Here is a 26561-nt window from a genome sequence, read left to right as displayed (position 1 = left end):
TTGTCTGAACTAATTTCCGCCTGGCGAAGTGTTGCGCTGCTGTCGCTGGAGAATTTTCACCGCTTATTAAATTTGTTCCTATGGGAGACGGCCTTTCCTTAATTCGGATTTCTCTGGATAACAGGTTTCCGAATAATGAATCCCATACCTGTATTACATTGTATTCCTATCTGACTTTATTTCAGCTGATTTATAACGGCTTTCACAAAAACTTTCTATTGAAAATTAGGGATGCACCGAATCCACTATTTTGGATTCGGCCGAACCCCCGAATCCTTTGAGAAAGATTCGGCCGAATACCGAACCGAATCCTAATTTGCATATGCAAATTAAGGGCAGGAAGGGGAGAACATTTTTTACTTCCTTGTTTTGTGACAAAGTCATGCGATTTCCCTCCCGCCCCTAATATTGCATATGCAAATTAGGATTCTGATTCGGTTCGGCCTGGCAGAAGGATTCGGCCGAATCCTGCTGAATAAGGCCAAATCCCGAATCGAATCCTGGATTCGGTGCATCACTATTGAAAATACATTGGAATGCTTTCCTACATGCATTATGTTGCATTTTTTTTTGCATTTCAGTTACAGTTTGATTAGTAAAGATTTAATGTTCATTTCTCCAACACAATAGAATTCAGTTGTATTTAAATGGTATGTACGTAAGAGTGACTTGACCCTTTCTATTCCTTTGGGGGAGGGGATGCACTTTACCCTCCCCCATCCATGTGCAACCAATAGCTAATGTGTGTGCACTGTGGGAGTGGTTATTTACACAAACAAGTGTGCACTGAACTAAAGACAAGAGCAAACCTGGTGGCAATGTGTAGTGTGTGTGTGTTATTGGGTACAACATTGCAACTGTGCAATCAAAATTTTGTGATACATGTTTTTTTAGAAGCACATTGAGGAGCGCACAGAGTTGCCATATACACAGAAGCCCAATCATTTAAATGTGTTATAAGCAATTGTAAGGTGCCCACATGCACTCCTGCTTGCACCCGTGTTAGTGGTTTTATGGGGCATGTTTGTGCACAGTAGTGCAATAGATAGTGCTGCTGCCTTGTAATGCTGGCGTCCTGGGTTTGATTCAAGCCAGGGAAACTATATACAAGGATCTTTTCCCCATGTCTATGCAAGTTTCCTTTGGGCACTCCTCTTTCCTCCCACAATTTCAAAAACATACAGACAGCTCCTTATAAAACTGGCACTAATGTGTGCAGGGACGGAACTACCGGGGGAGCAGGGGGTGCGAGCGGGCCAGGGCACGCACCCTCTCAGGGGCCCCCGGCAGTCCGCGCATATCCCGGCCAGTTCCGGGTTTACGGAGGGGGGCGGGGGGCCCGGCTGTGAGTCCTGCACCAGGGCCCGCCCCCCTCTAGTTCCGTTTCTGAATGTGTGTGAATGAGACTTAGGGCTCTTACTGACGAGTGGTTGTAGCTGCGCTCCCCTGCGTTCCGTTTTTCTGCGTTCAGCCGCAGGGGAGCGCAGGAATAGACGCATTAGGTTTTTTTTGCGCCGAACGCAGGTTGAGAGCAACATGCTGCATTTTTCCTGCGTTCGGCGCCTACACGCGCCTGTGTGAGTACACAGGCGCGTGTGGCCATAGATGTTTCCAGGAAAGATCGTTTGTTTCATGTGTATAGCTGAATGGTCAGATATATAGATGGAAACAATAGAATTCTACCTGTATGTGACGATTCAGCACTAAAAATGGCCGATGTTTGGGTCCCTTCAAAGGCACCCGATGATAATTTTCTGCCCGGGCCGATTGACGAGCCGACCGATATCCAAGTCTTCTGCCGACATCAGTTGGCTCGTCTCCCACAAATGTACTGAATATCAGGCCCAGACTGGCAATCTGTGGGTACAGGTGCCATAGAAAGTCACTATTTAGTGGGCTGGTGGGAGTGTTTGGGCCTCTGTGTACCTGAAATGCCAGGGCCTATTTTAATTCTCATTCTGGACCTGCTGAATATCATACGAAAATTTGTTTCGGACAAAATTATCAGTGCGTCTATGGCCACCTTTAGGGATAAAGGCTATAAAAAGAGTTGGACAGAGGTCTGTTTATATCCTTTATCCAATTCTATTTCTAATAATCAAAATGAAAAAAAAAAACTGTAATCTTGACAATATAGGACCCATGAGTGTTAGGGGCTCTCTCTTTGGCTCTCTCTTTTTTTTTTGTATTCAAGATCACATTGAGGTATAATATAATGTAGTATGTGTCGCTCCTGAATGTCACCTCTCACACGAAAGTGACAAATAAACCTCTCTAACAACACACCTATGGTTTAATGGCAAATACTACTAACTTTATGGTGTTTCATTCATTTTTCCCAAACTATAAACACTTGGGGGCAAATTCACTAAGATTCGAAGTTGCGCCAGCGCTCCGCAAATTCACTAAAATCCGAAGTTGCGCACAGGGGTAGCGTAAGGTTGCGAAGTTGCGCTAGCGTTGATTCGCTAAGTAAAGTGAAGTTACGCTAGCGAAGGCTAATTTGCATACGGCGCAAAATTCAAATTTCAATGGAGGAATACGTATCAGCACTACAAATGCCTAGAAAACCTTCAAATCAGCAAATAAAAATGTTATTTTGCCCTACACATGTGCCCACTGTATAGGTAAGTTGCCATGAGTCAGGAAATGTAGGGGGGAAGGAGAGGAGCCCCAAAAAATTTTTCGATCTTTTTCAGCCTATCACCCATAATGTAGAAAACACGCCAGCGTTTTTTGGGACTTAGAAAAAATTTTGACTTTTTTTGAAACAATCCCTATCTACTCTATTGCGCTTCGCCAGGTCTGAGATGGCGAAGGAAGTCTAGCGTAAAAGGTAGCGTTGAATACACTGCGCAAGTTAGTGAATTTGCGTAGTTACGTCCGTAGCGAAAATTCACCTGGCGTAAGGGTGCGCAGTAACACTAGCGAAACTACGCCAGCGTTCGTTAGTGAATTTGCGAAAATGCCAAACGCTAGCGAATTAACTTAGTGAATTTGCCCCTTGGTGAGCAGTTAGTAAGTCCTTGATTTAGGATCTATATTGCTAACCCTACCATTTAGTTTGATTACAAACAGCGTTTGTGAAGGGGAAGAGGCAACTGGCTTCCAGTTTGTAACCAAATATAATGATTAATTGATTACTTTTTAAAGGGGTTGTTCACATTTAAATTAACTTATTGTATGATATAGAGAGTAATATGCTGAGAGAATAAGCAATTAGCCTTCATTTTTTGCAGTTTTTGCCATTATTCAGCTTTTTTTCAGCAGCTATCTAGTTGCTATGGTCAAGTTTCACCTAGCAACCAGGCAGTAGTTTTAAAGTGAGACAGGAATATGAACAGAGGAGGACATAAATGATCAGTAACAGAAAGTAACATTTACAATAAAATTGTAGATACACAGAGTAGTTGTCTTTTTATCCACTGAGGTCAGTGACCCCCCTTTGAAAACTTGAAAGAGTCAGAAGAGGAAGGCAAATAATATGAAAACAATAAAAATAATGAAGACCAGCTGAAAAGTTGCTAAGAACAGGCCATTCTATAACATACTACAAGTTAACCTGAAGGTGAACCACCCCTTTAACATACAATTGTTCATATATATATCTTTTTTTTTTTTTGAATAAACTATTTATTTAGTTAGCACTGCCTAAACTAGGTGGAGTCTTTATTAGCACAAGAGAAGGAAGGTGCTACATTTCTTACATATCACTTTCTTATTATAACAATGTAGAAATGTATACGCACCCCACAATCTGCCACTGCAGGGAAGCGGTTGTACAGGTATGGGATCTGTTATCCGGAATGCTCGGGACCTGGGTTTTCCGGATAACAGATCGTTCTGTAATTTGGGTCTTCATGCCTTAAGTCTACTAGAAATTAATTTAAACATTAAATAAACCCTATAGGCTGGTTTTGCTTCCAATAAGGATTGATTATATCTTAGTTGGGATCAAGTACAAGCTACTGTTTTATTACTACAGAGAAAAAGGAAATCATTTTTAAACATTTGGATTAGTTGGATAAAATGGAGTCTATGGGAGCCATTCCGTAATTCGGAGCTTTCTGGATATCGGGTTTCTGGATAAGGGATCCTATACCTGTATTAATAAATGTATGTATGGCACCAAGTAGACAAGGATCCTGTCATAGCTCTCTGGCCTGTCACAGATACAGATAAGCACCGATACTTGACAGGTATAGGACCTGTTTTCCAGAATGCTTGGGACCTGGAGTTTTCCAGATAACAGATCTTTCTGTAATTTGGATCTCCATACCTTAATTAGAAAATCATTTAAATATTAAATAAACCCAATAGGCTGGTTTTGCTTCCAATAAGGATTAATTATATATTAGTTGGGATCAAGTACAAGCTACTGTTTTATTATGATAGAGAAAAGGGAAATCATTTAAAAAATTTGGATTATTTGGATAAAATTAAGTCTATGGGAGACAGCCTTTCTGTAATTCTGAGCTTTCTGGATAATGGGTATCCGGATAACAGATCCCATACCGGTACAATAACTTAATATCAGTTGTTGGCAGCTTTCCCTAGAGATGTATTTACTGACCCGACTACATACACTACATTTTGGGGATCTTTCCAAATTTTATTTTTACAGCCTGTTAAAATGAGCAGAATAAGCAGCGTCTGGGGATCTTGCCAACCATTCCTAGTCATTTATACTGGAGCAGCAAAACACACTGTATTGTGAGGATCCTGCCATTGTTTTGAGGAAAAATGCCACATTTTGGGTGTCTTTCCAAACGTCCTTAGAGCCTGCAGCAGTGCATCCACAATCCATTTAGGGATTTATATAACTTTAATATATAACCTGCTATATTGAGCCAATCACAATTCACTGGGCACCATGGCAGCCATGTATTAAACCGGTTTTAGGCCAACATTTTGCAGCAGAAAACCCACACAATACAAAGTTTTAGAGGACACAACAGACCACTTTCATCAGACCCTTTACAGACGAGGATAGTACGATGGACGTAAAGCCCAAGATCTTACTATATTAAGAATAGGACAGCCAAGCAACTACTGAAAAGACAACAAGGGAACTTCCTAATGATTGGTTTGGCCATGAGCAGTCAGAGTGGACGCAATACTGTCTAGAAGAAAATGGAAAATGGCAGAAGAAGCTTGAAATTAAATATATACGGTAAGCAACTCAAATTCTTTGGAAATATCTAGCAGCGGGCAGGAGGGCAAGTCTAATGGGATGGCATTACATAGAGCTAGGGAGCAGTATCGCTGCCATTATGTTGAAAGCACTGGCCTAGGGTTAACTTTGCATCCTTTAAAGTAAAACAGGCGATTACAAGCCTCCGAAGATACTCTGTTACCAGCGGACGAGCAAAATACAAAGGATGTTTTGTGAGAAAAGGTGGCATCTCCCAAGCTATAAAACATGCAAAAGGCAGTATTACATGACTGGCTGAATAATTAAAGTGGCCATGTCTCACTCACCCGGCTCTGCAAGGCAACACCGGCGCTTATTCTACCAATCACTTGTTAACCAGGAACCACAGGGCTCCTTTGTTGCTCAAAGTGTGATATTTACTACACAACAACACAGTTTCCCAAAAGGAAGTCATGAAGTAAAGCAGCCACAATGCTACTTCTCAGAATTGAGGTTACCCAGAGGGATGGCCAAATCAGGTGGTACAGGTCAGTTAACAATAGAGATGCACCAAATCCTTGTGCCTGGTTGAATTGAATCCGAATCCTTAACATCACGTGACTTTTCATCATAAAACAAGGAGGAACTTTTCTTTTTTTAACTGTGCACCTATAATTTGCATATGCAAATTCAGATTTTGCCAAATCTTTCACGAAGGATTCAGGAGTTCAGCTGAATCCCAAAATAGTGGATTCGGCGTATCCCTAGTGCATAGGTAACCTGAAGGCCAATGAGGCTGAGATTTCGAGTCTTCTCATCCAAAAAATGTGTATTTTTAGAGACATTGCATATTTAAATCGTTACATTTTGCTGGCAAAGATTCATCAGTGGGTGTAATTGTAGGGAAAGTTGCAAGAGAATTTACACCATAAAGAAAAAAAGGAATATTAGAATGGGGATATGATGTAGATAATAAGACACAAAAGTTTCTCTTCTATCATAATTATGGCAGTTCACCAGCCTGAATTTCCTCTTGGTGAAAATTTGTTCTTGTGTTCCTGATAAATTGGAAAATATTATATATAACTGGCAAAATTACACCTGCAGAAAAGATGCAAATGTGTGCCAATATGAACGCAACACACATTTTTGTAAAATGTTGCGGAAATTTTAATGTTTTTGTAAATAAATACACAAAATTTTAACTTTTTGCCTTATTAGTAAATATAGGCCTTTTTTTGAATCTGTAGTCTCCTAGATAGTCATTGAAATCCTCTCTGAAGGGAAGGCCATTGGTTTTGGGTTGGACATTGATGTGCCTTCCCAAGTATTCCTGTAGCTACAGCAGACATGATATGCAGACAGATATGTTGACATATGTAGACAATGTTTCAGCGTAACTGTAACTTTCTGACATTGTGTGGTTGGTCCACACACAGACCAATACTGGGCCTGTGGGATTCTAGTTGCGCCACTGTAGCTATCCTATAAATGTAGGAATATTTGACTTTATGGACTTGTGATTGGTTAGACTGGGTCCCTGGCCATCACATGAGCGACTGTACTTGCTTCCTTGTTCTGCCCTGTTTCTGATGTAATTGGCAGGGATGTGGGGAAATTCATCTTTTTCACTTCCTCTCTTCTTTATTTCTTTCTTTTTCTGGTTTCCTATGAATGCCTTTGTATAAAACAGCTTGTACACAGCAGGAAGCTGGAATGGGCAGACTCTCAATTTGAGTTTTGTGCCAAGATTAGGCAAAAAATACACCCTTGTGGAAACCCATAATTGAGCAAAGGGAAATGAGGATTGGCCTCTTACTTACAGTGGGTTTCTGTTCCTCATCGGTCCCCTTGGGCTGTTCCAGAGAGGCTCTCCTGAGCATGGGACTATCTTCAGGTGGTCCATTGGTTAGCACAGGCCTATACAACACAGCCATTATATCCCAGTCTCTGGACCAGCCCCCCTCTTCTTACACCCTCTATTTCACGACACTGATGGGGAGAAAATAAAAACTTGTTATAAAATTAGAACCAAAAAAAAAAAAAAAAAGAAAAATACAGCAAGAAGAAGGGACACCAGTGGAAAGAATAGTAAAAGTGTAAGGAAGGGCACGGGAAATGATATGTAAGAATTAATATATGTATTTCCCTGTTATGTGCATTCACAATGTCCTCCTTGGCTAGTACTTTCCAAAGAACACTGCTGCCCGTACAATTATTTTATATTAATCATGCAGCTGCCTTCACTTTACCAATAGTCCCCCTCTTCCAGCATCATTATGGTAATGGAATTCCAGCTATGCCCATTCCTAAGATATTCCTTAGCCACTGGCCTTAGGCACATTGCTAACACAGTGGAGTTATTTATCGAAATCCAAAATATATCATATTTTCTGAGATATACACCAACCAAATCCGCAAGAGTTATTTACCCTTATTTAATAATACATTTTCCTGAAAAATTGCAGTGCGGGCAAAACTCGTGAAAATCATATGAAAATGTACTAATTCTTCTGATTTTTCACCCGAAAACTCAGTTTTTTTCTGATTTTTGCCCGAAAACCACAAAATCTTTGTATTTTTGCATAAAACCCATTGCAGATCAGGTAATCTTCAGGACTTCTCTCATTGACTTATATACAACCTTGGAAGGTCTGAAATGCCGGATTTCCATATTCTGACTTTTTTTTCCATCCTTGGGGTATAATAAATCCTGAATTTGGATTTTATAGTAAAAAAAAAACCAAAATTTTCGAGCTTTTGTCATTCAGACTTTAATAGATAACTCCCTGTATCTGGGCTTTTAGATCCCTTTTTAGATCAGGACAAAAGACAACACAGTTATAAACTTAAAGGGATTCTGTCATGATTTTTATAATGTAGTTTTTATTTCTATAAAATGTCATTCCTGAACAAGCAAGTATGTTTAGTTGTAATATTGGTGTGTAGGTGCATCTCAGGTCATTTTGCCTGGTCATGTGATTTCAGAAATAACTGAAAGAAGGAACTGCTTTCTGGCAGGCTGTTACTGAATGTGTTGTTGTGGGACCTGGATATTACTATTGAGTGTTGTTCTTATATCTACCAGGCAGCTGCTATCTTGTGTTAGGGAGCTGCTATTTGATTGCCTTCCCATTGTTCTGTTGTTAGGCTGCTGGGGGGGGGGGGAGGTGATATCAGTCCAACTTGCAGTACTGCAGTAAAGAGTGATTGAAGTTTATCAGAGCACAAGTCACATGACTGGGGGCAGCTGGGAAACTGACAATATGTCTAGCCCCATATGAGATATAAAAAAATCTGTTTGCTCTTTTGAGAAATGATTTTCAGTGCAGAATTCTGCTGGAGCAGCACTATTAACTTATGTGTTTTGAAGAAAAAAAACATTTTTTCCCATGACAGTAACCCTTTACAAGGTTCCATGCTTGTGTCGTATTGGTGCTGGAGTGATCCTGGCCTTCCCACATGTGAATGTATTGTTATGTATAACTGGAACAATGAAGGCAACAGAGATGTGAGAAAATGCTTGTTAAAAGTATTTTTGTAGAAGGCATTATCATGTATTGCTGGTATATTAACAACATAAATAATGAGGACCAATTGAAATAGTGCTTAGATTTGATCCATCTGTAGCATAATAAAATGTCACATATATATGAACATTCCCTCTCTAAGTGATGTCAATCTTTGTAAAATCACATATTGACACAAACAATTTACTCTACCACTTAATCCCATTTAGAATAACAGTGAACTTTTCAGGAGCATTTGTTTTTTTGTACAGGCACGGTTTAGTTTAAGTCAGGCAAGTTTGCTGTTTAGCTGTTTTACCATTATAAATGTGAGTTGGGCTAATAAATGTGAGTTGGGCTAATAAAGGCAGATGCCCCCTGGCTTGTTCCGTTTGATAAGAGGGAGCAGCCACTGAGAACACACAAGTAAAGGTAACACAATTTATTATACATGAGGCAGCATAGACACCCAAACTAAATATGCCGGGGTCAATCTGGATTTTATTAAATAATATTATCAATAAATGACAAGGTGTAAATACAGCCTTGTCCTCAGCTCAGGCCTAGAATTAAACTATGGTGCTACTTTGACGACAGCAACACTTTATATTTAATGTAAATGATACATGAAAGAAATAATTTCTCTAAAATGTGTCAAAAATCTAGAAAGAAAAACCGAGAATTACTTGATCTCTGAAGAAAGAACAATAAAATATATCAGCCCATTCCACGTCATTAGAAAGAAGTAGCAGCCGCCGCATGTTAGAAGAAGTTGCTGGTCAGCTGCAATAAGGAGAAGGCAGAATTCCTAAATATATACTGTTCCTCTGATAATAAATACGAATTATCTAAAAACTGAAGGGAGTTTATTATATAGTTTCAAAATCAGAAAACTAGGAGCCAAAAGTTGAAACTATTGTGACAGATCTACAAAAAGGTGAAATACAGGTATGGGACCTGTTATCCAGAATGCCTGGGACCTGGGGGTTTCTGGATAATTGATCTCTTCGTAATTTGGATCTTCATACCTTAAGTCTACTAGAAAATCATGTAAACATTAAATAAACCCAATAGGCTGTTTTTTTCCAATAAGGATTAATTATATCTTAGTTGGGATCCAGTACAAGCTACTGTTTTATTACTACACAGAAAAAGGAAATCATTTTTTAAAATTTGTATCATTTGGATAAAATGCAGTCTATGGGAGATGGCCTTTCTGTAATTTGGAGGTTTCTGTATAATGGGTTTCAAGATAACGGATCCTATATCTGTACAGGTATAGGATCCCTTATCCGGAAACCCGATATCCAGAAAGCTCCGAATTACGCAATGGCTGTCTCCCATAGACTCCATTTTATCCAACTAATCCAAATGTTTAAAAATGATTTCCTTTAACTCTGTAATAATAAAACAGTAGCTTGTACTGGATCCCAACTAAGATATAATTAATCCTTATTGGAATCAAAACCAGCCTATTGGGTTTATTTAATGTTTATATGATTTTCTAGTAGACTTAAGGCAGGAAGACCCAAATTACGGAAAGATCTGTTATTCGGGAAACCCCAGGTCCCGAGCATTCTGGATAACAGGTCCCATACCTGTACAAGGTACCATTTAATTATTAGAGAGTTCTTCTTTCTTTTTTCTTTTTTCAACCATTTAATTATTACAGAGAAAAAGGAAATAATTTTTAAAAAAAATTGCATTATTTGGATAAAATGCAGTCTATGGGAGATAATTTGGAGCTTTCTGGATAACGGGTTTCCGGATGACCGATCCCATACCTGTACGAGTAAATACAGTTCTCTTATAATAGCGTATACCCCAAGTGATACACTAACTTGAACTCATTAACGACAGGAACATTAGAATCCAATAGAATAGAATTTGGGTAAAGCAACAATTAAGGATTGTCTATTTATTAGGTTTATTTATTACATGGATACATACCCAGTTTTAGTTTTGACTAAATAAGATGAAGTATATAATATTCCTAGAGATTTCTGATTAAAAGACCAGGCATCAGTGCAATTAAGTTATGGTTAAACATATATCTGTATATAATACACAAAAGCCATGAATATCCTGTAAATTATATCCTTATAAACGGTGAGTAGTGATGTCATCAGTTATAAACGGTGAGTAGTGATGTAATTTCTGTCACATGACTCACTAAAATTTGTGTATTATAATAAATAAAGTACCCCCAGTTGTAAAATATGAGGATATGAGAAGTTACCTCGGAGTTCCATGACCTGTATAACTCGGCCTTCGGCCTCGTGTTTTTATATGGTCATGAAACTCCTCGGTAACTTATAATATCCTTATATTTTACAAGAGGGGGTACTTTATTCACTATATATTGCTGTTCCTCAAAATAGCTACTGTATTATTATCAGAAAGAGGTGGTGATAGGAGTAAGACACTGTTCTGAGCTGGACCCCAAAATAGATCAATTAGAGCTTGGACACTTTCTGTGGACTTTAATTGAGCTGTACTTTTACTGAACTGCATAATATTATTTATACATATATAATAAGTTATGTGAAAGACATCTCTTCCTTTGGATAAACAGGAGCACAATGGCATATGCTATATTTATATGATGTTTATCTCAGAAGCGCTGCATTGTGGCATCACCTACTTTCAATATACATGCTATCCCTTGGCTGTTCCTTTCCTCGGGCGGTTACTTGTACCTGAGCAGCCAGTTACATAGACGGGAGAATGTATATTGCTTTAAAGTGAGTTAGGAAAATATCCGCAGGTGAGGGTTGGACTTACATTCAGCCAAATTAGATTGACTTCCACCAACAGTGACTGCAGTGAGATCAGGTGAGGGCTTTTTTGTTCTGCGAGATGAAGCCAAAGCAGATTCTGAAGGTGCAGGGAGTAGCTCTCATTCATTCCATATAATAAAACAGTGTAGTGACCCTATAAATGGCGCTGAGAATTCAGGTTATGGTTTGCATGCAGAAACATCTGGGGTTAGTCCATGTTTTGCTGCCTGCAGAGTTTAAGCAAAAGCAGCAGATTGTGACTTGTCAAACAATGGAAATGCTTTCCAAGAGGATCAAGTTTTTCTGGATGGGCAACCTCAGTGCTTCAGGCACACACTGCTCCTTCTTTATTGTCTCAACAACACAAGGATTAACCATAAGGCACTGCTTCCTATCACATACAGTTTATTTGGTAGGTAGGGACTGATCCCCTGGTGGGGAGCGGGTTCGGTTTATATTAAAGGGATACTGTCATGGGAAAAAATTATTTTTTCAAAATTAATCCGTTAATAGTGCTGCTCCAGCAGAATTCTGCACTGTAATCCATTTCTTAAAAGAGCAAACAGATTTTTTTATATTCAATTTTGAAATCTGACATGGGGCTAGACATTTTGTCAATTTCCCAGCTGCCCCTGGTCATGTGACTTGTGCCTGCACTTTAGGAGAGAAGTGCTTTCTGGCAGGCTGCTGTTTTTCCTTCTCAATGTGTCTCAGTGAGACATGGGTTTTTACTATTGAGTGTTGTTCTTAGATCTACCAGGCAGCTGTTATCTTGTGTTAGGGAGCTGCTATCTGGTTACCTTCCCATTGTTCTTTTGTTTGGCTGCTGGGGGGAAAGGGAGGAGGTGATATCACTCCAACTTGCAGTACAGCAGTAAAGAGTGATTGAAGTTTATCAGAGCACAAGTCACATGACTTGGGGCAGCTGGGAAATTGACAATATGTCTAGCCCCATGTCAGATTTCAAAATTGAATATAAAAAAATCTGTTTGACTTGAATAATCTCTTACATCATTGTTGTACCTATTATCTTTTTGTTTTGGAAATGAAGGTCAATAAAACGTTAAATTACAAAAAAAAAAAAAAAAAAAAAAATCTGTTTGCTCTTTTGAGAAATGGATTTCAGTGCAGAATTCTGCTGGAGCAGCACTATTAACTGATTCATTTTGAAAAAATAATTTTTTCCCATGACAGTATCCCTTTAAGTTTTGGAGTGACTAGTGTCAGGTTGTGCAGATCAAGCATTGGAATGCTGAATATTGAACCCTCCTTAAAGGTTTGGCCAAATAACCGAATCTGCATATTTGAATTTGAAATAAATTTTAAAACAATGGCATCATCTGTGAACTAAAAAAATAGTCACATTCAGTTTTCCATAGCTTTAAAGGGGCAGTATACCCTCTTGTTCAACATGAATGCAATGAATAGGGGTGCTGTTGGACTTAAAGGAACAGCAACACCAAAAAATGAAAGCTTTTTAAAGTAATTAACATAACATATACTGTTAACATGCACTGGGAAAAGCTGTGTGTTTGCTTCAGAACGACTAAACAGTGTTTGTAACACGAAACGCGTAAGGCAGAGGACTCGATAAATCTTTTTGCTTTATTTCAACCATTCGATGGAAGATTGCCTTTATTTGAGTGCCTGCTCCAGATTCATTTATGCTTCAGATACACTACTATGGTTCATATAAACAAGCTGCTGTGTAGCTATGGGGGCAGCCATTCAAGCACGGGATACACAATATATAACAGATAAGTACTACTATAGTTTATATAAACAAGCTGCTGTGTAGCCACGGGGGCAGCCATTCAAGCACAGGATACACAGTAGATAACAGATAAGTACTACTATAGTTTATATAAACAAGCTGCTGTGTAGCCATGGGGGCAGCCATTCAAGCACAGGATACAGAGTAGATAACAGATAAGTACTACTATAGTTTATAGAAACAAGCTGCTGTGTAGCCATGGGGGCAGCCATTCAAGCACAGGATACACAGTAGATAACAGATAAGTACTACTATAGTTTATATAAACAAGCTGCTGTGTAGCCATGGGGGCAGCCATTCAAGCACAGGATACAGAGTAGATAACAGATAAGTACTACTATAGTTTATAGAAACAAGCTGCTGTGTAGCCATGGGGGCAGCCATTCAAGCACAGGATACACAGTAGATAACAGATAAGTACTACTATAGTTTATATAAACAAGCTGCTGTGTAGCCATGGGGGCAGCCATTCAAGCACAGGATACACAGTAGATAACAGATAAGTACTACTATAGTTTATATAAACAAGCTGCTGTGTAGCCATGGGGGCAGCCATTCAAGCACAGGATACACAGTAGATAACAGATAAGTACTACTATAGTTTATATAAACAAGCTGTTGTGTAGCCATTGGTGCAGCCATTCAAGCACAGGATACACAGTAGATAACAGATAATTACTACTATAGTTTATATAAATAAGCTGCTGTGTAGCCATGGGGGCAGCCATTCAAGCACAGGATACACAGTAGATAACAGATAAGTACTACTATAGTTTATATAAACAAGCTGCTGTGTAGCCATGGGTGTAGCATGTTCCTTTAACTTTGCCTGTTGTATACTAAAACAGGATTAATGTTACTCCATGTTTGCTCCTTGAAAGGTAAAAAATTAACAGTGCACAATGTACAGGGAGATTATGTGAGGTCCGGTAACCTAATTATTTCACGTCTTGTGAGAACAAGCATCTTTAATCTCCCTAACTGCCCAGTTTAGATAGATCCTATAATAATCTGGTGTTGGTTTAGTCTCCCTTTAAAGGATTAGCGTTTTGTATAAATATTCTCACATGGTACAAAGTGACAGCCGTGCAGGTCTGTAGGGGTCGGGAGCCTCACAGCTGTACATTAATATTACAGTCCAACCTATAATTCAGACTGCCTGTATGTTATGGGCTGATACATATTGCTCTCTCAGGAATCAAGCCAAGGTGATCAGTATGCAAACAAACCAGTTTAAATGTGCCATTTTGCTTATAGAGAAGTGAGTGTTTATATGACAGTTAGCGTTAGAGAGAAGGATCATATCTTGTCATGATAAGGACCCAGCTGGCGGCATGACAAATGCCCCGGGCACCGAGCGCTGTTTGTAGGAAAACTCACCTTCCATTTGTTTTCTCTAAGTTCACTGCAGTTTGTGTGCACAGATCGTTGCTTTTCTACATTCACACATACGGTGCCAATAAAAGTTGTCACACTGGTTGCCATAATTGTGGGGTATGAATGTTTGTATTTACATATAGTGCTAATGGTATATGTAGCTGTTTCTAACAACACATTCACAATAGAGAATGATATAATAATAATAATCCAGTCTTTCAGCCTAAACCCACTTGTGCTTCTTGTGAAAATCATTAGTAACATCTTAAGTAATTGCATAGTATTATTCATTGGGCTCCAATAATGTTAAAGGGGTTGTTCACCTTCCAAACTCTTTTTCCAGTTCAATTGTTTTCAGATTGTTCACTAGAAATAAAGACTTTTTTCAATTACCTTCCATTTTTTATCATTTTGAGTCTGGCAGCTCAGTAATTCAAGTGCAGACGGGCAGATTCGAGGAAGGGCAGATTCGGAAATCGAAGTGCCGCGAGTGCATTAGCGCAGGCCATTCTAAATTCAAGCAGGCAGAAGGCAGATGGATGGCAGTTCGGGGAGATTGTCGCCCCGTAGAAGAGGCGATTAGTCTCCAGGCGACTAAATCTCCCCGAATCTGCCCCAACCCTAAACTGCAATTTTCCAACATCAATTTGATACCTTTCTCAGTAGGATCTATAGGGAATATACTGTAAGTGTAACTATTGTATCAAGTCTAACAGTTGCCTTTAATGGAACCCAGGGATTCTGCTCAGCTGGGAAAAAGATAAGAAAATCAACTAAATGTATCAATTTAGAACAGTTTACAGAGTCGGCGACCCCCTTTCCAAGACCCCTCTCTACAATTCCCTCTCTATCATGTAAAGACTGAATTCTCCTTTCTCTTTAAAAGAGAAGGAAACCTAGTCGGAGCAAAAACCCTCCCCCCCTCCCGTTTGTTGCCCACCCTACCTCCTCCCCCCTGGCCTACCTGTCCCGCTGGGCAAATGCCCCTAACTTGTTACTTACCCTTCTGCGCAGGTCCAGTCTACGGAGTTCACCGATGCCATCTTCTTCCAAGCGATCTTCTTCTTGCTTTGACCGCGCATGCGCAGTAGGAGCATTTCGCCGGTACGATCTACTGCGCATGCACCAAAAGTCAAGAAGTGAAATCAGAAAACTTTGTGACTTTTGGCGCATGCGCAGTAGATCGTACCGGCGAAATGCTCCTACTGCGCATTCACCAAAACGCCGGTCAAAGCAGGAAGAAGATCGCGTGGAAGAAGATGGTGCCTGTGAACTCCATGGACTGGACCTGCGCAGAAGGGTAAGTAACAAGTTAGGGGCATTTGCCCAGCGGGACGGGTAGGCCAGGGGGGAGGAGGTAGGGTGGGCAACACACGGGAGGGGGGAGGGTTTTTTGCGCCAACTAGGTTTCCTTCCAGCATTTTTTTCAGTTCAGTTGGTTTCCAGAAATGAAGACTTTATCCAATTACTTTTCTTTTTTTTTTACCGTTTTTCCCAAATCTAAGTTTAAAGTTGAATGTCGGTGTCTCTGGTGTTTGAGTCTGGCAGCTCAGTAATTCAGGCGCAGACTCTGAACTGTTACAATTTTGCAACATTGAGTTGATCCATTTCTCAGCAGCATCTCTGGAGTATTAGTAACTATTGCATCAAGTCTAACAGCTGCCTGTAATGAAACCCAGAGATTCTGCTCAGCAGGGACAAAGATAAAAAATGGATCAACTAAATGTATCAATTTAGAACAGGGTCGGTGACCCCCTCTCCCAGAGCTGCTTTAGAAGGTGAAAAATTACACTTTACACTTCAATATTAGAAAAACACAGAAAATAGAAAGTTATTGGGAAAAAGCAATGAATTCCGACTGGCAGCACTAAATGTCACAGACACAATCACTGTGCAAACATCATGTAAATATTCTTGCAGGAACCCAGTGACAGCACCTGAATGTGAAGGAGTGCTGAGGATGCCAGAAAGGAGTACCTCGGTGATTATAAGAGAGTGTTGTGTCCAAGATGAGATGTATCTTACCTTTGCCGTCAGTCAGTGTTGTAGCAAGTCAGACAGCAGGACAGGATTCCAGAGGGTTTTGTGCTGAGCGTGACCTCAGGGCGAGTAACAGTAGCCGCTCTCATCCCGTGCTCTTACCTGCAGCCGAATGAGCAAGGTAGAGCGAGAGAGAGCGGAGGCACTCACCTGGAACAAACCATGTGTGCAGAGAAACAGGGAGGAAGAGAGAACATTTCCTCTTACATAATTCTCTTCCACACTCCGTGACTCATAAGAAAACAAAATAGCAGATCCCAAAGTTTGGCAGGGCTGGCACATTTGGGATTGTTGCAATATGATATTAACAGAATAATATTCTTGCATTACTGTGCCCCTATGCTCTGGCACATGAGCTTTGCTTGTAAGGAAATAACAGTAAATATCAGTTATGTTGCCCTGAAATAAAGGAACTCCAGCAGGGGAAGCTGGGAACTGTATACAGATACATTTACTGTATATATATATATATATATAATATATATAAAGTACCCCCTCTTGTAAAATATAAGGATATTATAAGTTACTGAGGAGTTTCATGACCATTTAAGAACTCACAACAACTCACCGTTTATAAGAATATAATTAACAAGATCTTCATGGCTTTTGTGTATTATATATATATAATACACAAAAGCCATGAATACCCTGTAAATTATATCCTTATAAACGGTGAGTTCTGATGTCATCAGTTATAAACGGTGAGTTCTGATGTAATTTCTGTCACATGAATCATCGAAACTTGTGTATTATAATAAATAAAGTTCCCCCAGTTGTAAAATATGAGGATATTAGAAGTCACCTCGGAGTTCCATGACCTGTATAAAAAAAATCGGCCTTCGGCCTCGTGTTTTTATATGGTCATGAAACTCCTCGGTAACTTATAATATCCTTATATTTTACAATAGGGGGTACTTTATTCACTATATAATACACAAAAGCCATGAATATCCTGTAAATTATATCCTTATAAACGGTGAGTAGTGATGTCATCAGTTATAAACGGTGAGTAGTGATGTCATTTCTGTCACATGACTCACTAAAATTTGTGTATTATAATAAATAAAGTACCCCCAGTTGTAAAATTTGAGGATATTAGAAGTTACCTCGGAGTTCCATGACCTGTATAAAAACACTCGGCCTTCGGCCTCGTGTTTTTATATGGTCATGAAACGCCTCGGTAACTTATAATATCCTTATATTTTACAAGAGGGGGTACTTTATTCACTATATAATACACAAAAGCCATGAATATCTTGTAAATTATATCCTTATAAACGGTGAGTAGTGATGTCATCAGTTATAAACGGTGAGTAGTAATGTAATTTCTGACTCACTAAAATATAATTATAAAAGTACCCCCAGTTGTAAAATATGAGGATATTAGAAGTTACCTCAGAGTTCCATGACCTGTATAACTCGGCCTTCGGCCTCGTGTTTTTATATGGTCATGAAACTCCTCGGTAACTTATAATATCCTTATATTTTACAAGAGGGGGTACTTTATTCACTATATATATATATATATATATATATATATTGTGGTAGAGTGACCAAAACAATGTGGGAAAATGTGTGTTTTACCTTTAAGTTCTCCTTAGTGGGAGAGGTAGGCACCAGGAAGTGTGTTCATAAAGAGAGAATAGGTTCTCTCATTAAAGGTTTTGGCAGCCAGATTCTGGAAAGAACAGGCAAGCCAGGTACTCCGATCCAGAAGTCCAGCTCATGGATTAGAGCTCACCTTTCACAGGAAGGCTGTCCTGTGGAAAGGTATTTAGGTCTAGTGAGGCTGTTAGGAAACTCTCTCAGAGCAGGACACAGAGTAGGAAGGACACCTGCCTGTGTAAGGAACTCCCAGAGGGGCTGGGGGTGCCATATGCTACTGCAGGGTGCAGAGAGAGGAGACCAAGTGACAGAGGGTCTGTCTGTCTGACTGAGGAAAGCCAGGAGGCTGAGCAATCCCCCAGAAGATTCGTGAGTACAGGGGTGACCCCTACTTATGTGTTTGCTTACTGGTAGTCCACAAGGGGCCCAGTTTAGTAAGGGAACCCTTCAGGTGTGAAGGTAGCGCCCAGTGGGCAGGATTTATTTTTATTATTTGTTTTGTATCCTGAAATGGTCACCCCTGTGTGTAAATAAACTGCCTTAAAGAGAAGAGAAGTGTCTGTCGTGGATCCCGCAGCTTACAATATATATATTAAGAACAAAAGTGGTCTGGTCCCTGGTAGTCATGTGACTGCCTATACTTCCTTTTTGGCAACACTGGGCTGCCCAAGCTTGCTTTATGGCAGAGATTCAAGTCAAGTCCAATTTATTGTCATTTCGTCTGCACATAAAACAGTTGCAAAATGTTTCAGGCCCAAACAATACAACGCATTTTACACACTATAACACTCATATAACACTCATACCACAGTTTTGTGCAACTTCTTCCCATGACGAGTCTATAAAGTACATATTATTGTGCATAAATTGCATATTATTGTGCAAGTAAAATTACCATTAAGTTTGCCATCTGTTTGCTATAGATACACAGAGGATCAGAGCAAGTGTCTCGGAATAGGAAAGGCATTGTGACTTGCAGAATTCTCTTTGAGAATGCCTGCATCAGATAAGAAATATAAAACTAATATTTAAGAAGGGTATCCCTTTATATACCATATAACTGATATTACCATTCAGTGAATGGCTGGACATTTGTCTCATATCGTGTGGCCAAAGTGAACAATATGACCACTATTTGTAGGATGAACAATCACACCACAAGTAACTGCCCAAAACAGAACTCCGTTTTGTTAATGGCCGCAATTTACATAACTATGCCTTTAAAGGGGAAGTAAAGTCTAAAATAGAATAACTGCTAGAAATGCTGTATTTTGTATACTAAACATAAAAATGAACTTACTGCACCACAAGCCTAATCAAACAAATGAACCATCTTGTAACTTTGTTAAACATCTTTGCAAGACCAAGACTGTGCACATGCTCAGTGTGGTCTGGGCTGCTTAGCGATCGTCATAAATGATCAAAACAGCACAAGTCAAATAATATCTGCCAGAAGCCGATACAACAAGACTGATTAATAATCAGAATATACAGACTGCACTGGGTCCTGTGTTGTCATGTAATCTAATGTTGATTTTAAAGTTTTTTTATTGTTTAATACAAGGTTTCTCCAACTCTGCAGAACCAGTGGCTGCAGCAAAATAATCCTCCAAATAGAATCCCACTTTATCTATTTAAATCTGGCTCCATGATCTTTGTCCCTTCAGCTGGAGTTGGAAACAGTAATTGGGATGTAAAGGCAAAAATAAGATACAATACAAATCTCTACACAGTCGCCGACTGCTCTACAGGGAAACAAACAAAGCTGCTTGAGTTCTGCATGGCTGGGAATTAAGGCTGGTGCTCCCCCTGCTGTTCATAAGTATGATTGTTTCCCTGCAGAGCAGTTAGGGATCGTCTGACAATTCCTATCCACAGCAGTAAATGAACAGAGAATTTCACTGCATACAGTCAGGTTTCTTATAAAAACCTAGGTTAGGACTGTCTAAATTGACCTTTTCAAACCTACCTGACAGATACCTGGCCACTGGGAGGCCACCATACACTGGCAAATAAACTATCATTATTGTAAAAATACCACTATATGTCAGTCTATGCTTAAGAAACCTGTTTCAGTTTAAATTACCGTATACATGATATATTGATTACTATATATTGACACTACACGCATGGTGTTATAATAAGCTTATTCAGCGTGAGCTGGTCCTTTGTTGTATGCAGCAGTAAAAACAAACACACCTGTAAACATATAAACCACTAATAACTTTAAAAAAAAAATCATGCATTTAATTTGAAATTAAAAAATGATACAATATTCACTCAAATGTAAGCATGTGAGCATGCTTGTTTACACTGACCGGCCGGTGCCACCAAAAAAACTTTTTTTTTAATTTCTTTGTATTTTACAAATTACCCTAGCAACCATGCATTGATTGAATAAGAGACTGGAATATGAATAGGAGAGGGCCTAAATAGAAGGGTCAGTAATACATTTGTAGCCTTACAGAGCATTTGTTTTTTTAGAAGGGAGTCAGCGACCATTTGAAAGCTACAAAGAGTCAGAAGAAAAAGGCAAGTAACTATAAGACTATAAAAAATAATGAAAACCAATTGAAAAGTTGCTTAAAAGTTGGCCATGCTATAATATAATAAAAGTTACCTTAAAAGTGAACCTCCCCTTTAAGAATCAACCAGAGTGTAGCGCCCTGAAGATAAACTGCTCAGTAGTCACTATGGCTCTCTACCCATACAAATAACATCAAATCTCTAACCTGATGCTGCAGACAATACTTTCCTTGACAAACAGCTTTATCCTTTACATGTTAAAAGAGACATTTTGTGTAAAAATAAGAATGTACCAGTACATTATACTAATTTAGATATAGAAGAATTGTGCTTAAAAAAGTAGAGTTTCGGGCTGATTTATTGAATATTTCTGCAAAAACCCTAATAATCCCTCCCTTCTGTGCACTCAGCTCACTGCACTGTAGGACAGGAACCAATCAGCAGATAGCAGGACCTGATAGGGAACTGAAGCTTGTCTCTGCTTGTGTGACTGCAGGGCTGTGATTGGCTGTCCCCCTCTTACTGTGCTTGTGGCAGGGACACACCCATCCCTCATTTGAACATCTATAGTGAGCTCCAATAAAGGGCTGTTTTTAAAGATAATATTATTTTTTAGCACCATGAAAAAGCAACACCATATATTACTTTTAATTGCCTACAAAATTAGGCTTTTTTCATTTATCCTATATGTCTCCTTTAATGATATATATTCATTTGATTGCACAATGCTGTTACGGGTACTTTAAGAACCATAAAATGTGCGTGTTTGTTTTCAAAGCTGAGTGCAAAGTTGTTTCTAGATTACACACGGGGTAATGGTAATTAATGCTACGCTCTGTACCACAGGGTACCACTGGGTGCTTATCACTAGGGACACAGGCACCTAGCAGGCTCACCGCTTCATTATCAGCACTGCTCCCAAACACTGCACAACACAAGCACTGTTCTCATTACTTATCTACGTAGTATGTTATATTAAAGGAGAACTAAAGCCTAACTAGGTAGGTAGAAATGTTGTACATGATGTTTTGTGCTTCTGTACCAGCCCAAGGCAACCACAGCCCTTTAGTAATAAAGATCTGTGTCTCCAAAGATGCCCCAGTAGCTCCCCATCTTCTTTTCTGCTGATTCACTGATTCACATGCTCTGTGCTGCTGTCACTTACTGAGCTTAGGGAGCCACTCACAATATACAGTACACATAGAATAGAAATGTCACAATATAAGGCTGATTAGTAATTAATACACATAATTACTACATGGCAGCACAGAAACCAGTGCAATTAGCATCAGAATTGAATAATCAGCAAACCTGTAGCATCAGCTTATATTACAGCCAGGGAAGCTCATTTTCTGCTGGATAATTAGTGACGAGCCCTAAGCTTAGCTTCTCAACAGCCAATCAGAGCCCACTGAGCATGTGAGTGTCACAGAGACTTTCCAAGATGGTGACCCCCTGTGACAAGTTTGAAGTCCTGGATCATTGCTGCTATTGACAAGCTCAAACTTTAGCTTCGTGCAATAAGTTCTCTATATAAAGTATGACATTTTTAGCCACAATCATTTTTAGGGTTTAGTTCTCCTTTAAAGGTGAACTCCTCCTTACATTAATAATTAAGTATGCTGTAGATCAGGACTGTCCAACAGGAGGCCAACGGGCAAGGAGTAACTTGCTCATGGATTTGATACACTGCATGCACTAAATTCTGGATGCACGTTTATATGAAGGACAATTAAAGTTTTGTTGCCCGTGCTTAAAGAGGTGGTTCACCGTTAAGTTAAATTTTAGTATGTTATAGAATGGCCAATTCTAATCAACTTTTCAATTGACCTTCATTATTTATTTTTTATTGTTTTGTAATCATCTGCCTTTTTCTTCTTACTCTTTCCAGCTTTCAAATGGGGGTCCCTGACCCCCATCTGAAAAACAGATGTTCTGTAAAGCTACAAATCCTTTGTTATTGCTACTTTTTATTACTCACCTTTCTATTCAGGCCCTCCATTCCATTATATTCTATTCTTTCTATTCAGGCCCTCCATTCTCTTATTCAAATCAATGTATGGTTGCTAGGGTCATTTGGACCATAGCAACGAGATCGCTGAAATCGTAAAATGGGAGAGCTGCTGAATAAAAAGCTCTATAACTCTACAAAAAATCAAAAATGAAAACCAATAGCAACTTGTCTCAGACTATCACTCTCTACATCATACTTTAAGTTAATTTAAAGGTGAACAACCCCTTACAATTTTCTCTGGCATGGGCAATAAAATGTCCAAAGTTCCCTTCCCTCTGTAAATCCCCTGTGTAATACAATAGCCAACTTTATGTTACTTTGGGAGCCTATGAGATGCATGTTTTAACACCTGTGATCTGCCCCATTCCTCTGCTTCATTGTATATTTTATACTGTAGAGATGTGAATAATAGAGCCCTCTCCTCACTTGAGCATGTCTATGTTTAGGTCTGCCCTTTGTCTAATATACCTGGTAACCCATTGATGAACAAAACTCCTCCTGTCAAGTCAAATACTCGGACCTACCATACTAATTCCTTCCCTGGCTTCCTATAGGTTGCACAGTATAAATATTCTGCTAGCAGAGGTCTCAGTGTTGTGCTGTATGACTTTCTTGCCTTTATTTATATATTGAATTGAGCAGCTTGCTAGACTGAGTTTATAGGACTTGCACTGAGTTGCTGCTGTTTCATTCAGTTCTACTGACACAGTGACAGATACAAACAATTCCACGCTGTTTTCAGGTTTATTGTCTCTAATGATCACATGAATCATGTCTCATGTTTCAACACCAAACAACAGATGCAATGAAAGGCAGCGTTTCAATATTTTATAGGAAAATAATCTTCCGTCACGGAAAACTGTTTTCATTGATTCCCATTTATAACAGTTTCCTTTGCACCTATCATATGCCTTTCCTACTAGACACTAGACCTTACTTTTGCACGGACAAGAGGTGCAAATCACACTGGGTGTAAGTCAAATTATTGGTAGACTCTATGGCAGTGATCCCCAACCAGTAGCTCGTGAGTAACATGTTGCTCTCCAACCCCTTGGATGTTGCTCCCAGTGGCCTCAAAGCAGGAGCTTATTTTTGAATTCCAGGCTTGGAATGAATAAAAACCAGGTTCACTGCCAAACAGAGCCTCAATGTAGGTTGACAATCCACATAGGGGCTACCAAATGGCCAATCACGGCACTTATTTGGCAGCCCAAGAACATTTTTCATGCTTGTGTTGCTCCCCAACTCCTTTTACTTCTGAATGTTGCTCTTGGGTTCAAAAGGTTGGGGATCCCTGCTCTATGGGAACAATCTGCAGCCCTACAACTCCAGCAATTGTGCCCCAAATTAGCCCTCAATGTCCCATTGGCAAATGTCTTGGGGGAAGAATAGGCTATTTGGCATTGGTTTGGCTCTGCCCCAATAAGAAACCAGTCTCATGGGCCAGTGGGCAGTTTGAGTTGGCAAAAGAAAGGCACATATTCAGCTTCCAGGGTGGCAAGCTGGATCACTTTGTAACTGTGTCTGTACAAGAGAACCAGGTTGTATTTATGACCAATTAAAGTGATGCCATTGTTAAAAACACTTGAGTTCCTTAGACACAGACTGTCAGTATCAGAAAGCACCAGATTGGGCTGCCATATTGCAAAAGTGTTGATAACCCTACAATGGAAAGGGTTTATAGTAGGGATGCACCGAAAAAAACTATTTGGGATTCGGCTTAACCCCCAAATCCTTTGCAAAAGATTTGGCCGAATACCAAACTGAATTTCCATCCCCACCCCTAATTTGCATATGCAGATTTGGACCGGCCGGGCAGAAGGATTCGGTTGAATCCGAATCCTGCTGAGAAAGGCTGAACCCGGGAACCGAATCCTGGATTTTGTGCATCCAGTGGTGGAACTACCGGGGGAGCAGGGGGTGCGAGCGGACCAGGGCCCGCACCCCCTCAGGGCCCCCCGGCAGTCCGCTCGCCACTGGAATCCGCCGTGTATGGAGGGGGGTGGGGGCCCGACTTTGCGTCACGCACCAGGGCCCGCCCCCCTCTAGTTACGGCACTGGGTGCATCCCTAGTTTATAGTTCAGCCCCTTTCTTTCACTGACTATGATTAACCAAGTGGATTGTAGGAAGAATCACAGAGTTCAGGGATACAATTGCTGAGCCACTGTTGGCACTAATATGTACAAGAATGGATGCTCTGGACAGGGGTCACACTGTACCCAAAATATGCTAAACTGTTAAAGATGCTTTTATCTGACACTAGAGTTTGAAAGAACACAGTCGAGTAGGGTAAGGTTTGGTTGAGAGATCTCTGAACAAAGCATTTTAAGAATTCAGCAAGGTTAGATGTCTTGATTCTGTGAATTTTAAAACACAGTAATCACCAGATTAAGCTTTGCAATGTCCAATTTATAGGGATGCACTGAATCCAGCATTCGGTTCGGGATTCGGCCAGGACTCAACCTTTTTCAGCAGGATTTGGGCGAATCCTTCTGCCCGGCCGAACCGAATCCTAATTTGCATATGCAAATTAGGGGCGGGGAGGGAAATCTCATGACTTTTTGGCACAAAACAAGGAAGTAAAAATGTTTTCCCATCCCACCTCTTTGCATATGCAAATTAGGATTTGAATCATTATACAGCTGAATTTTATCATTATACAGCTGAATCATTCAAAAAATGTTCGGGGGTTTGGCCAAATCCAAAATAGTGGATTCGGTGCATCCCTACCTATTTATGTTCTATGACTGGTAACATATGTGTGTTAATAACACTTAGGGGCAGATTTATTACAGGTCAAATTGAAAATTCTAATTTTCAAATTTTTTTTATGGTCAAAACTGTCAAATTGGGAATTATTCAAACTCGATTCAAGTTTTTTTAAAAAAAATTTGAATTCGATTTTCGTGATTTATCATACTCTGGCCCTTTAAGAATCTGAATTTGACTATTCGCCACGCCACCTGCCAAATTACTGTAAAAGTCAATGGGAGAGGTCCGGTGAGCAATTTGGAGTTGTTTGCAGTCTTCCTGACATTCGAGTTTGGTCGAATACGAATCAAGTTCGATTAGAGTTTTCGAGTTGGTAAAATTTGTCAGCGTTTGCAATATTCGATTTTTTAACTAAATGTCCCCCAATTGAATTTCGAGTAAAATCAAATTCACGTGAGTTAAAAAAAACTCACATAAATTCGAATCTTAATAAATCTGGCTCTATGTATGTACAATAACACTCACAGCTACAAGTTATTTTATGCAGAGGTGGTGTAACAGTACGCAGTACAGTATATTACACAGAACCTGAAGATTTACCCAGAAGCTCCAGTCCGAGGCCCAGGTATTTGGGGGTTTCTGCGGTTCTAGAATCACATTGTTTCCATCTTCATTCATTGCCTATAAACAGAAATACATCATTATCATTAGGCATGCACTGGTTTCACACGCACACACATGTCACACTTCATGTTGAAACTCACCAGACTTTATTTGCTGTAGTAACTAGAGTTACACAGCTCCTTATCCCCAAATACCCCAGCTCCTTTACAATTAAAGAGGACCCCAACACACTACTATTTCGTATATAACTAGAAGGGTAGTACCGAATCCACTATTTGGGAATGGGGCTGAATCCCCGAATCCTTCATGAATAATTTGGCCGAATACTGAAACAAATCCTAATTTCCTTTTGCATATGCAAAGTAGGGCCACGAAAGGAAAAAGTGGGAATTTATTTTTTTGTTTTGTGACGAAAAGTCATGTGATCCCGAACCAAATCCTGGATTCAGTGCATCCCTAATAACT

General features: G+C 39.7%; 1 protein-coding gene across 2 annotated transcripts in view; it reads right to left on the bottom strand.

Moving 5' to 3' along the window:
• gramd1c.L (GRAM domain containing 1C L homeolog) overlaps window positions 1-26561 on the bottom strand; it is an 84454-nt gene that overhangs the window by 51164 nt on the left and 6729 nt on the right. Inside the window, exons 1-2 of one of the 2 annotated variants that reach the window (XM_041580943.1) lie at window positions 16600-16730; window positions 6958-7126 (exon numbers count right to left, since the gene is read on the bottom strand). In XM_041580943.1, the coding sequence (XP_041436877.1) occupies window positions 6958-7071 (114 nt within the window). In that variant the 5' untranslated portion in view covers window positions 7072-7126; window positions 16600-16730. Of the gene's footprint in view, window positions 1-6957; window positions 7127-16599; window positions 16731-26072; window positions 26154-26561 lie in introns of those variants that run through there. The other variant, XM_041580942.1, reaches the window with a different exon arrangement.

Source organism: Xenopus laevis, chromosome 2L, assembly GCF_017654675.1.
Source record: "Xenopus laevis strain J_2021 chromosome 2L, Xenopus_laevis_v10.1, whole genome shotgun sequence".
Taxonomy (NCBI): Eukaryota; Metazoa; Chordata; class Amphibia; order Anura; family Pipidae; genus Xenopus; species Xenopus laevis.
This window is presented reverse-complemented; position numbering and strand designations above follow the sequence as displayed.